The 12,821-nt window shown below is 41.0% G+C and overlaps 1 protein-coding gene across 1 annotated transcript in view; it reads right to left on the reverse strand.

Moving 5' to 3' along the window:
- rnf31 (ring finger protein 31) overlaps positions 1-12,821 on the reverse strand; it is a gene marked incomplete at its 5' end in the record, with an annotated part of 42,941 nt that overhangs the window by 7,395 nt on the left and 22,725 nt on the right. Inside the window, 7 exons of the mRNA XM_083928020.1 lie at positions 1,461-1,571; positions 4,125-4,237; positions 5,709-5,823; positions 7,926-8,015; positions 10,900-10,998; positions 11,459-11,632; positions 11,720-11,926. Of these exons, the coding sequence (XP_083784146.1) occupies positions 1,461-1,571; positions 4,125-4,237; positions 5,709-5,823; positions 7,926-8,015; positions 10,900-10,998; positions 11,459-11,632; positions 11,720-11,926 (909 nt within the window). The remainder of the gene's footprint in view (positions 1-1,460; positions 1,572-4,124; positions 4,238-5,708; positions 5,824-7,925; positions 8,016-10,899; positions 10,999-11,458; positions 11,633-11,719; positions 11,927-12,821) is intronic.

Below are 12,821 nucleotides of genomic sequence, written 5' to 3' on the forward strand. Positions count from 1 at the left end.
TGGTCGGTACCCGCCGCCCGGTGGTGCTGGACCAGTCACCAGGTGGTCGGGACCAGCGGTTTGGTGGTTTTGTGTTTTTAAGACAAATAAACACCACGAATCATAATATTTTATTATATTATTTATTTATTATAGCCCATCAATATATTTTGTTGTTGATTAGATTGATTCATCTCGTCAAAGAGCAAAAACGTGTAGTAATGTGTTACCTAACTGTGGTTTAAGCATCTGACTCTCACCTAGGAGATGATGGTTCCAGCCTGTGATATAATTAAACATTTTTAAGGACTTAATATTTTCACAGATCGGTTAGGTTTAGGCAACAAAGCTACATGTTTAGGGTAAGGCAAAAAAAAAAATGACGATGAAAATAGACTTTGCCTTAGCCTTATTAAGTACACCAGAATGAAAATAGCACACATTGCTATATAGACCAGGGTACGAATAGCATCCACTTTTAATAATACAAAAAGCATACAGTTATATTTGCACCCGGGTGTAAAATGCTTTTGCCATTTTTATATACACTGGAGATCAAAATTACAGAACAACGAATTAATACTTGATTGATACATAAAATATAGTTATTTTTTATTGTTTATTGCTAGTCTCTAGCTTAGTGATAACAACTGAACTGTTTAATACTTCAATGTTGTTAAAACAGAAACTTTACTGACTCAAATACTGGAGTATGGGTCTTTAAGAGACTTTGTTGTGCTACTTGTTTACATCCTTAGCCTTTCCCTGGTCGTTAGCCTCGTATGCTAATGTGTCCAAACGGTACTTTTGCTTTTTCTACTACAACTGGTCTCAAGGGTCCTCCAGCAGCAGCTCTACCTGTGTTCATTCAGCTGAGTGTTGTTAACATGATAAACCAGTGTTCATGAGCTCAGAGACAGGAGCTGGAGCTTCTGTCTTGTTTTGTCTGCAGAGCTGCTGAGTGACGTTACGCATCAACTGGAGGAGGCGGCGGCTGCACTGTTGATGCCTAAGATATGCCTAAGATAAGTTAGTATCTATTCCAATACCAATTTTTAGTATTGATTATGTTTTCCGGGTATCGATTGTTTTGATAACCCTACTAGGCATTAAGTGGTAAAATAAATATAGTAACTATAACAGCATTTCTAAAATGTTTTTTCCAGCGTTGTTGTGTTTTCCACCTCAGGGCCACCGTAGTTTTGCCACTGGAAGACATTTGTTAAGACTCAATTTTTAAGCATCTTAAAAAGAGAATTAATTTGAACTACACTGGAGAAATAAAATGCAGATATAAAATCAAGTACTTATGATGATTTGTTCTCTAATTTTGATCTCGAGTTGACTTTTTCAGTAGGAAGTTCATACTGAGGTCTGCAAAGTTTAACATTTTCTGTGAACAACACAAAACTAAATTCCAATCTCATCCATTATACTGGGGTGGAGGCGGAACTCTTGTGTGTGTGTGTGTGTGTGTGTACCTGCAGTAAAGCCTGCAGTCTGGAAGGTTCCCAGTCCCTCAGATAAAAGAGGCAGTCTCTGGGATGATGGGCATGTAATCCAGACACACTGCACTCGTCCACTGCACAGGTCTAATAGAAAGACAGAAGTAGAAGAGACGCTTGTTCAGGTTTGTCAAATGTTAATCTACTCTATGGTAACCTTAAGATATGTTCACAACAAAAAAATAGTTTGAAGTATTTCATTCTAACACTGGAGACACCAAACACACTTAAGCACTTAAAACACTTAAGAACTAATGTTTAGAGAGTTCAGAGAAGTGTACTCCGACAATATAAACATAGTTTGAAAAGAAAACTATAAAAAGTGCACTGTGGTTGTATACCTCCATTAACCAGTCAGTTGCAGTTGACATACAGATTGACATCATATACAGTGCTGTGAAAAGGTATTTTTTCCCCTTACAGATTTCTTCTGTTCTTGCTTTTTTGTCACACTGACATGCTTCAGATCATCAAACACATTTTAATATCAAACAAATATAACCTGAGTAAATACAACATGCAGTTTTTTAAATGATGATTATTAAGGGAAAAAAGCTATCAAACCAACCTGGCCCTACGTGAAAAAGGAATTGCATATATACATAGATGTGTTTCATGATCTGAAGCATGCCAGTGTGACAAAAAAGCAAGAACAGAAGAAATCTGTAAGGGGAAAAAATACTTTTTCACAGCACTGTGTGTAGTGAAGACTGAAGGAATTTAGTAAAAGCTGTAAGGTTTTTTTTTGGTGTAACATGGATGTTTCACACGCGTCTTTAACCCGACAGCAGTTCAGTGTCTGACCAGACACCTCCCCTTCTGTTCCTGAGTTATGAAACATTATGATGTCACCTTTGACCTTTTGGATAGAACGTGTCACCAACATTTTATCCTGTTAAACATTTGTGTGAAATGTTGTCAGAATTAACGTAGGAATTATTATTCTTTTCACAGTGGGCATTTGTGCCAAAGTTGAAGAATATTCCTGAGGTATCAAGTTTTTACGATATGTACGGGGCAGACAACCCGAAAACATCCTCCAGCCACGGCTTTACTGGTGCGGAGGCATCAACATCAGAATGAAGCTGGAATTATTTATACCAGCACGTCACTTTTCTTTGAGACCTGAACTTTAAGAACTTAATGTATTTGTGTACATTTTAAGTGCTATTTTTAAAACAAGTAAAACAACAGATAAGAACATTCAATTACTAGGGGAATACTAGAGAGAATTTTAGTACTTTCAACTTGGACCCTATTTCCCAATGTATTTCTGTGTAAGTGACGGTAACAACTGAACCAGGCTGCAGTTTAATCAAACAGGACACCCACAATATATGTCACCTAAAGTTTTTGCCACTGAAAGGCTCAGACAAATCTTTTCAACGATCAGTTATTTAGCTTCTAAATGACTGATGAGTAGAGAGATTTGTCCTGGTCTACAGATTTTGGACAGCCACTCTGGAATACAACAACTTGATTTAGCTTGCAAAATCATTGAATAGGTTGGAGTTTTAGCAACGTTAGCTGTGTGCTTCTAGAGATGCTGGCCTGTTAGTCTGTCTGCTACTTTGGTCTAAACGGAAATATCTCGACGATTTGCGGGGTTCCCATGACATTTTGAAGAGACCCTCCAACTGAACTGTAATCAGTTTGGTAATCCTCTGGCACCCTTGCATGCTACTACTTCAGCCTAAGAAGCTAACCACGGTAAATATATTACCTCCTACAGATCTGCATTACTGTCATGCTCAGGGCCCTATAGAACAGCTCAAGTGCAACAACTAGTGGGCTAAGTGGCTCACAGACTCTGAGGGTGTCCCCATCAGGTATTTGCAGCAGTGCAAACTGCAAAAAGGCCTTTATTTAAGAGTCAGGCCCTCATTTCTCCTAAGTATATTTTTATCAGAGTCTCTGATCTGCTCCTGTTTTATACTGCAAAGTCGACACTTCTTCCACATTTACCTTCTTTTTTATGTACATTTCCACAGCGCTAATTCCATCAGCACATCAGTCCATCAGTACTATGGTTTTATCTTTTGGAGTTAATTTGACTGTTATTTGAGAGTTCAACATTACTTGAAGACTGAATTTTATTTGATACTTCATGGTAATCCCTCCAACAAGCTGTTGATCAAATAAAATTAAAAATGGACTACTTCCTCTACACTGGGTGATTTACTGCAGATTATTAGCGCACACTAATAACTGATGCCTGAAAACACCCCATTTAAAGTGTAATAATATTTACTGTTTAGTAGTGAGAGACCGATACATCAGCCGATAGTTGCGTTTTTTTGGTATCGGCCGATGCAGGCTGCTGCGTTAGCCGATAGTTTTACCCTGCATTATTTACAGACGGGCGTCCACAGGCAGCTCTGAGTTGCTGGAGACGCCTTTTTTAAGTTCAATATACATTCCTCTTTTTAAAATTAAGACTGTAAATTGAGGGAGCAAAAATCGTCTCGAGAAAATTGGCGGTCTGTACCGGTCATCGGCTAAGTCTGATGAAAAAAAATAAATAGAATCTGCCCTATAAAATCCATATCGGTTAATCCCTACTGTTTAGTAAAAAACCAGCGATTTGTGTCTAATAAAAAAACAGCTGTCTCCATTACTATGTTGACTAGGATGACTTACAGTGTGGAAGGGGTTGTTGCAGCCACTGCAGAACTGGTAACGACACTGTGAGCAGCAGAAATGCATACAGCCTCCTTTAGACAGCGCATACTGAAAGCGACAGTTAGGACAGGCTAGAGGGAAGCAGGAGTGGATGAGTGACAGTCAGGATGTGAAGAGTGAGGAAGAGGAAGAGGGAAAACAGAGAGGAGGGAGGCAGTGTCAGTACACACAGGAACAATTCTTCACATCTAGTGTAAGAATAAGCAGGTATTTCACCCCTGGGACTCCAGTGAAGGTCAGACTGAAGACAAGCTCCATTACTTTTCACCAGAACACCACCTGCCTTTCATTCAAAATGATAATCTAAAACTTCATTCAGAAATTCCACCTTGTGGTTGTATTCCTAGTTTACACCCAAACTGCAGACATAATGTAAATAATTTAATAAAAGTTATTAAGTGTATTTTTGGTGAAATGTTGATTCTTCACACAAATCTTCAGATCCAAACAATCTTCAAAGTTTGAAGATTATTGTCACCAATTCAGTATCTGACCAAATGTTTCCTCTTCTGTTCCTGAAGTTATGACACATTATGATATCACAGGGAAGCTGAACTTTGACCTTGAACTATGAATGTCATCAATTCATAATTTTATATGAATAGATGAGTACAAAAGTGAGAGTGAAGCCAAAAAATCCCTGATTCATAAGAATGACAGAAGTATAACCCACCAACTTCTATTTCACAGTATTTTAGAAGAGAAAATATTAGGGTTTCATAGAGAGGTTACCAGTTGTTGTAGTTATGTTGTATTAGAAGTGGGCCCAGCAAGCTGCTTACATGTTGGTTTGTTTTATATAACTTAGGCTCCGTTCACTCTGCAGGTCTTATGCACAAATCCGTTTTTTTGTTTGTCTGTTCACATTACGTCCTTAAATGTGGCCTGTCTACAGATTGCTGTGTGAAAAGCTCACGCTCCTCAAGTGAACCTGAGTTGATCATTGATGACATCACACCACAACGGTGTAACGGAAGCCAACATGGAAACAATCGCCGGTATAGTAGGACTTTATGGATTAATGCTAAAAAACAGTGTGTGAGCCACTGGCCGCCTGCTTCACTGCTGTCCTCCTGTAGCACACTTTTTTTTCAATCAACTTTATTTGTAATTCATTTCCAAAACAGTGCAGCGAGGGTCAGAATAACGTCAAAGTCACATTAAATGCTACCTGGCTGTTCAGATTGAGGTTGCATTCAAAAAAGTCTGATATGTATCTGATTCAGTAGCACATTTAAAAGTGTCTGAATTCTGATTCAAAATGTCAGATTGAATGGGACTTGTGCTGTTCACACTGTTCACAGAGCAAGTCACACATGGGTCACATATGAGCGGAGAAATCCGATTCAGGTCATTTAGAACTGCAGGGTGAACGGAGCCATAGATCACAAAAATCTATTATTAGTGCAACATGTTACCTTCGACAACTTCTGCTGCTAGAAAATAATACTGTAAACTGTAGAAATGTGTGTTTGTGTGTGTGTGTGTGTGTGTGTGTGTGTGTGTGTGTGTGTGTGTGTGTGTGTGTGTGTGTGTTCTTACTGATGCCGTTGTCTCTGAGGTATCCAGCCAGGCCCTGTCTCTGATACTCTGGATCGTTCTCTCTCTTCCATGACTGGTACTGTTCACAGGACAGACCTGCATGCTGAGACTCCCACTGCCGGGACAAAACAGAAATATTCCATGTGCTGGGGAACTGCACTTCATGTTCCAATTCCAATGATGACCACCTGTTCTTTTTCTGCAAAAAACAACGCTTTAAATGGTCTGAAAAGGAACTAAAGGGAACTGTTTTCTTTAGATGTATCACTATACCAACAAACTATTCAGGACTATAAAAAAACAACCCTCCATCACGTAAAAGGCCACGCCCCCTTGCCTGTGAAAACATAGAAGAAGAAGAAGACCTCAGTGCGCTAATATGAAAAACAGGAGTGAGTCCTCAGTTTATAAAAATACATTTGATCACATTTGAGGAAATACAAGTAATATTTCCATGTTTATTGTTAGAATGCTTTCAAAAAGATGCAGTGTGAGTGTGAGTGTGTGTGTGTCAGAGAGAGAGAGATCATTTAACCTCAGGTGGACAAAGCCTTGGCTGTTTGTTTTCTTTCACAGAGCTAAACTAAAACCACAGAATGTTAAGGACAGAGAAAGGGATGGTTGTCATAGTTCTGCATTACCTGCTGATTCAGTGAGGTAGAATAAATGTGTGGGGATGTCACCTCTGGACACTGAGTGGCTCCTTTACCCACTTCTCCTCCACTCAACTGGACAAACATTCACCACCTCTTTGATGTTTTACATAAACCGATCATCGCTCTGCAACGATGTAATATATCTGTCTGCCTGACTAATGTTAGTCATTGAAGGATGTTTCCAGGCCGGTTAACGTAAAATAGATTAAGGTGGGATTTGTGTTTACCGCCAGTCAAAGCCAGCAGTTTGTTTTCACCGGAATGGGGGCGTGGCCTCATGTGTTACTCTCTTCTATATACAGTGCTGTCCATGATGATAAAGGTGCTGAACATACACAGACACATGGCTTTAATGTTACATTCACTAAGATACAATTGTATAGAAGGAAAAAAAAAAACATTAGACTCTGACTTTTGTAATCTCTTATTAACATAACTAAGATGAGTTCAGATCGAGGGACAGACTGAAAGAGTGAATCTAAAGCCCTGAAAGCAAATGAGTGAGTAATCAGTTGAGTGCACACAGACAGGTTGGGATGTATTTGATGTAAATCTGCGGGTTATGTGAAGCAAAAAACATTGCATTAGATTTAGTCACAAATTCCAGTGGGTAAGTGCCCCCGATAACATCTTGTTAGCAAACAGGGGTAGCATAAATACATTTTTTTAATAATCATTAGTATAATGGACTAATTAAAATGCATTGATAATCTAAAATAATAAACCAAAATGAGAAGTAGCTCGCCAAATAATTTAAAGCAGAAACTAGCACAATAAGAGGGATAATTTGTCTAAAATAATTTGTGGAAAGGGATAATGTGTGCTGCTCCTAATGGCATCTGCAAGATTCCACCAAACCCAAAGGAAAACAACCAATCAGAGCAGAGGAGTCTCTGACACAGTGTCAATAACTCTTCATGAACTCAAATATGAATCAAGATTATTTTACTGTATTTTATGTTTTATCTCACATTCATTTCAGAAACACATTTTAGTGTACTGTTTAGCTGCAAAATGAGAAGTGGGGCCAATACCAAGACCCGCCCATCGTCCGGACAACCCATTTAGATCTATGACTTTAGGCTAAATAACAAAACACATCTCTGTATAGACAGTGCAGCTCCAGGTAGGTGGACTGGCATAAAAACATAAACTGGCATCTGAGTGTTGATCCTGACTGAGTTTATAAATCTGTAGAAGAAAGCTTCACCAAACACGGTCTTATACAACTCTGACTGTGGCTTTTCTAAATAACCTTTCTAACATATTACCATATCCTTAGTGTACACTCCTTCAACTGCTGAACATGCTACAGAACGCTGGCAGCTTGAATCAGAAAGATTGAGTGTAAGGTCTAAGCCTTCTGGCGTGTCCCTGACATTTATATTTTCTTTTTTTGTAACATTTAATACATTGTGTCTGATGGAACTTTAATGAGCAAGGGGAGAAGAAAAGACAACAAAAAGGGCAAACACCAAATGATTTGTGAGAGATGGAACACAGCAGGTACAAAATATAAATATAGGAAAATGAACAACAGAGAGGGACACGTAATACTTACAGGCTTCTTACACTGAGCACAGAAACTGTTGCGGCACTGAAAACAGGTGACTTTGAGCTGATCTCCATCGTAGATGAACCCATATGAACACTGAGGAGAGGAGAGGAGAGGTTTTTGGTTTTCAAAATCCCTTTATTGCAGTATTTTAGGGATACACCAGATGATTTTCACCTCAAACTAAACAAATACAACCATCACAGTCAGTAAACCATCACTAAACAGATGATCAGCTCCCCATCCCTCCTCACAGAGCACAGCACCTCCCCAACATCCCATATATGGCTGAAGGCCTGCACATCGTCCATCATTGTATAACAGGTGTGTTCCACCCTCAGTCTGGCTTTCACCAATCCTGCCAGAACAGGCACCTGCTCCACACAGCCAGATGGCCAAATTGCAGCACCGGACAAAAAGTTTAACAGGAGGTGCACAGCCTTTTTCTGAACAGTGTACTTAGGACTTTAAATAAATAAACCAAAAGAAAACTTACCCCAAACCCTCAAACCAACTATTCAAAAGCTGAAACAAGGCTGAGAGACGTGGACATTCAAGAAACAAATGTTCCAGTGACTCAGCTTTGATGTTCGCATCAAATAGCCCACCTTTGTAAGACCAGCCTCCCTCAGACTGTTCTGCAGGCTGGCAGAGTCCAGCATTTGTGATCTTAGGCGGTGGTTGTAAAACAGCGGTTCCTCAAAAACCCACATTTCTGGAACTCCATCCAAGGAACTTGCAGTCTTTACCACCTGCCAAGCCTGCAAGACTGAGGAGTAAAAAGGTGTCAGAGCGGTCAGGTCCACCTTGCTGAGCTGCAGAAGAAACAGCTGTTTGTCGTAGCCCAACCTGCCAGCTCGCCTTAGCAGAATCTTGGCTGTATCCATTCAGCCTGGGCCACAGGCATAAAGAAGTTATTTTTTTGCTTTCTGCAGTCTAAAAGCAGCAATCTTCGCCTGGATATTTACAAGTGCCTGTCCACCCTCAGCTACAGGCAAGTAAAGGACTGCTGCCCGGACCCAATGCCGACCCGACCAGAAAATATCCACAATATCCCTTTTGGGGAAGAGTCTGGACCAAAGAACTCAGTCCATGTCAACTCCTTTACTCCTTCCAAGGAGACAAAGTTCAGCAGCTTCACAAGGAGTTGATAGATTTCTGTCTTCCCTGCATCAAGGAACTTGTTGAGGCGAGGATTTTTAAAAGAAAGCAGCTGGCCTCTTCGTTCCTGCCAGTCCCCCACAGCTGGTAAGATGGCCAAAGAGGGGGCACTGGTGTTGGTGTCCACTGGTCACACAGGGTGCCATCCTCAACAAAAGCCCTCAGGGACCGTGGCAGGTCGGAACGAACCTCTCCCAACACTCCGGTGACCAGCATGAGAGAGGAGATGTTGCAGTGGGCTCTTTTGTTATCCACAAAAGTTGTTCTCATCAAATGGCCACCTTCATCAGGCCTTGAGGTGGCGTCAATGCAAAAAGTCCACACCAAAGAGTCCAGGCAACCAAGTTATTGGTAACCAGAACTCTTCCCTCATAGGACAGCTGCGGCAGCAACCATTTCCACTTAGAAAACCGAGCGCATACTTTTTCCTTTACTCCCTCCCAGTTCTTTGCTTGAAAGCCCTCAGTCCCCCAAAACAGGCCCAAAACTTTCAAGCACTCCCTTCCCCACCCGCTGCTTTGGCGTCGCTCAGTGCCCCTGTCGCGTGTGCGGTCTCAGCGGCACTCGCTGCTTTAGAGATGTCCGCTGCACTGGCCAAAGGCGCCTTAGCTACATTTAATTATCCAGAAAGGAAACTTAAACATATGAAATGAGATTGATAACTTTATTTTAAGTAATGTTAACATTCTCTGGGGCCTGGATAATTGTTCCCTGTATTTGTTTGTAGGGATTTAAAGACAATAGAATAGATTCTATATTGGTTAAACACTTAATCATTAAAGCTAATCATTATGATATAAATAAAACCCCTTTACTAAACTGATTGTACACATGTAAACATGTCCAGTGTCATTGAATGTACCTGGGTTCTATTAAAAGTTGTCACATCCTATCCTTACAATATTGTACAGCAGTGTTTATAGTTATGACTTTCGAGAATAAAATGCATCTACTGGTTGGAGATGTTACATTAAAAAGAATAATGTCACTAAAATGGAAGGAGTCTCTGTCTGTCCAACAGGTCATCTGATCGACTTTATACTTGGCGGGTGCTGAGGAGTTGAGCTGTTGACTCTGTTGTATACAAATTGATTTATTTGCTAATTTCTTAAGGCAATTGGAATTTCCACAACAGTACATTCAAGAACAAATGAAGGTAAATGGTAAATGGACTTGTACTTCTATAGCGCCTTTCTAGTCTTCTGACTACTCAAGGCACTTTCACACTACTTGTCACATTCACCCATTCACACAGACATGCACACTGATGGCAGTGGACATCAACATACCATCTAATCTAATCATTCACACCACATTTACACACCCATGTGCAGCACGCGGAGCAATTCAGGGTTCAGTGTCTTGCCCAAAGACATGTGGACCGGGGGATCGAGCCGCTGATCTCTCGAAAGGAGGACGACCCACTCTCACACTGATCCACAGCCGCCCTTGATGATGTTTCATTGTAGCAAACTCAAACATTTCAAGCATCAGTAATGTCACTTTCAGAACGAACCTTTTTGTTCATTGATATAGCCTGGTCCCAAACAGCTAGCTGTTGGCAAATGACAACTATGGCCAGTGTGGAAGCACAGTGTCCAGTGTGAAGTTGTTTGTAGTTGTTTGGATTAGCATTTCTCCAGAAAGCTGCAAGCAGCAACACTGGAGGCCGAGCAACGGGCCTGCCCTGAACAGGAAGCTTTGAGGAGGCACTGCACTGGTAGGTATATCAAACTGTTTGAGCGCTGCCTGTGTTGGTCACTGTGCTGCCATGAAAATAGAAATGTAATAATTTGTTTACTATTATTTTTGTACTCACATGACAGCACCAGAGGAACTTGGGGTCCTTGATCAGAGCCTGCTCTGTCAGCTTCTTATGGAACAGCTCATAGACTTCTGGCTCCAGACACTCTCGCAGCTGACGCACATGATACAATAATACAACAGAGAAATCAAGAAAGGTAGTCAGAACCCAGTCAGCATAGACATTTACAGTAAATGTTATTTGTAATAGATGAGCTGAGACAGGATAAGACAAAAGCAGATCTGTTTACTCAGCAAGGTTAGCACTGCTCAGTCTGTGAAGACAGCTGTATAATGTCTTCTGTGTCTCTGGAGGAACTTTGTCAAGTCTGAGAAAAGGACCCTGATTATGTCATAGTGATGTCATCAGGGTTATCTCAGTCTGGGACACTGGGACAATACTTTTTTTTTTGGTGACATTTCAGGGGAAGCTGAGATTCCCTTGCAGTCTTGGAGCAATCGCCAGTGCCCCAAAGGTTGTTATGGATGTTTTTGCCTAATACTGACAAAAATAAGCTGCTTACTGAGCCTTTAAGTCCTGTAACGAAGTACTGGCACTTTTCACCACGTCCTACCTGGATGTCCAGGGTGGAGAAGTAGCTGTTGAGATGTTCAGGGTCATTGATGTCAGGCTCCCAGCAGACTGGACACACCATGTCTCTTATGTGCTTGTCCCTTACAGCAATGGTGAAGTGCTGCTGGAAACAACCACAACACACCGAACACTGACACGACGTCAGGGACTGCATCTGCGAGAGAAGAGAGGAGCAGAAAGTAGGACATGACTTTAGGTGCACTTCAACGCTGCAAAACATAAACATTCAGCGTCTCAGTACCTTGCTGTGGGGGAATACAGAGAGGCAAATGGGACACTCTTTAGCCAGCACTCTCTTGATAAACTCTCTGTCGTGGGACTCTCGCACAGCCTGCACTACATCTTCCAGTGAGTAGGTGGCGCTGTGCTCCAGAAGCAAGGAAAGTGCCAGCTCACAGCGACCCCAGCTGGGAAGATCGTACACTGCAAGTAACCTCCGACATATGCGCTGGAAGAGAAAAAAAGGAATTATATAGAAGAACACAACAAGGTCAGACTCCATATGTCCTACCAGCTACTCCAGCTTATTGTGATGCTCTTCAAGTGTACTATTTAAAGCTGCATTCATGGATTTATGGCCAAGTGGGGCTGCAGAACATTTAATATGAGAACACAACATTTACATATTATCATGAAGTTGCTTTGAGGGCCAGATATAGCAAAACTGTATGCAACATCAACAATCAGAAAAATCAAGCTCTTTGTCCAGACATGTTCTGTACCAAATCTGGTGATGATGGAACAAATGTTGTAAGTTTAGCAGGGGAAAACAGATTTAGACACAACAAAATTTTGTTCTGGTGATTTAAGGTTTAAAAGTTACAGGACTAATTGTATAACCTGCTGTTTTTGAACTATCTGCTTATATTGCACTAAATGTGACACTGCATTCCTCTGGGTCCCCAACAATAAAACTGCCAAGTATGAAACAGATAGGGTGGACGGTTCTCGAGACATGTAAATTACAGACAGACAGACAGACAGACAGACAGACAGACACACTCACTCACTCACTCACTCACTCACTCACTCACTCACTCACTCACTCACTCACTCACTCACTCACTCACTCACTCACTCACTCACTCACTCACTCACTCAGATTCCTTGTTTTATAGTTTGATCTACTTTCATAGAAGCATAGCTCTACAGTGACACCCTGTGACATTATTAAGTACCGCACTGGACAATATTTTTCCTATATGCAAACCCAATAATTCATGTGAATTGGGACTTGTGTGCCTATAAAACAGGTTTATTTAAAGCCCAAATAAAGACACACACCTCCACACAACCCTTGTTCTGTCCTCACTATGTGTTGCCCCCATTGACATAAACTCAGC

Source organism: Echiichthys vipera, assembly GCF_963691815.1.
Source record: "Echiichthys vipera genome assembly, chromosome: 15".
Taxonomy (NCBI): Eukaryota; Metazoa; Chordata; class Actinopteri; order Perciformes; family Trachinidae; genus Echiichthys; species Echiichthys vipera.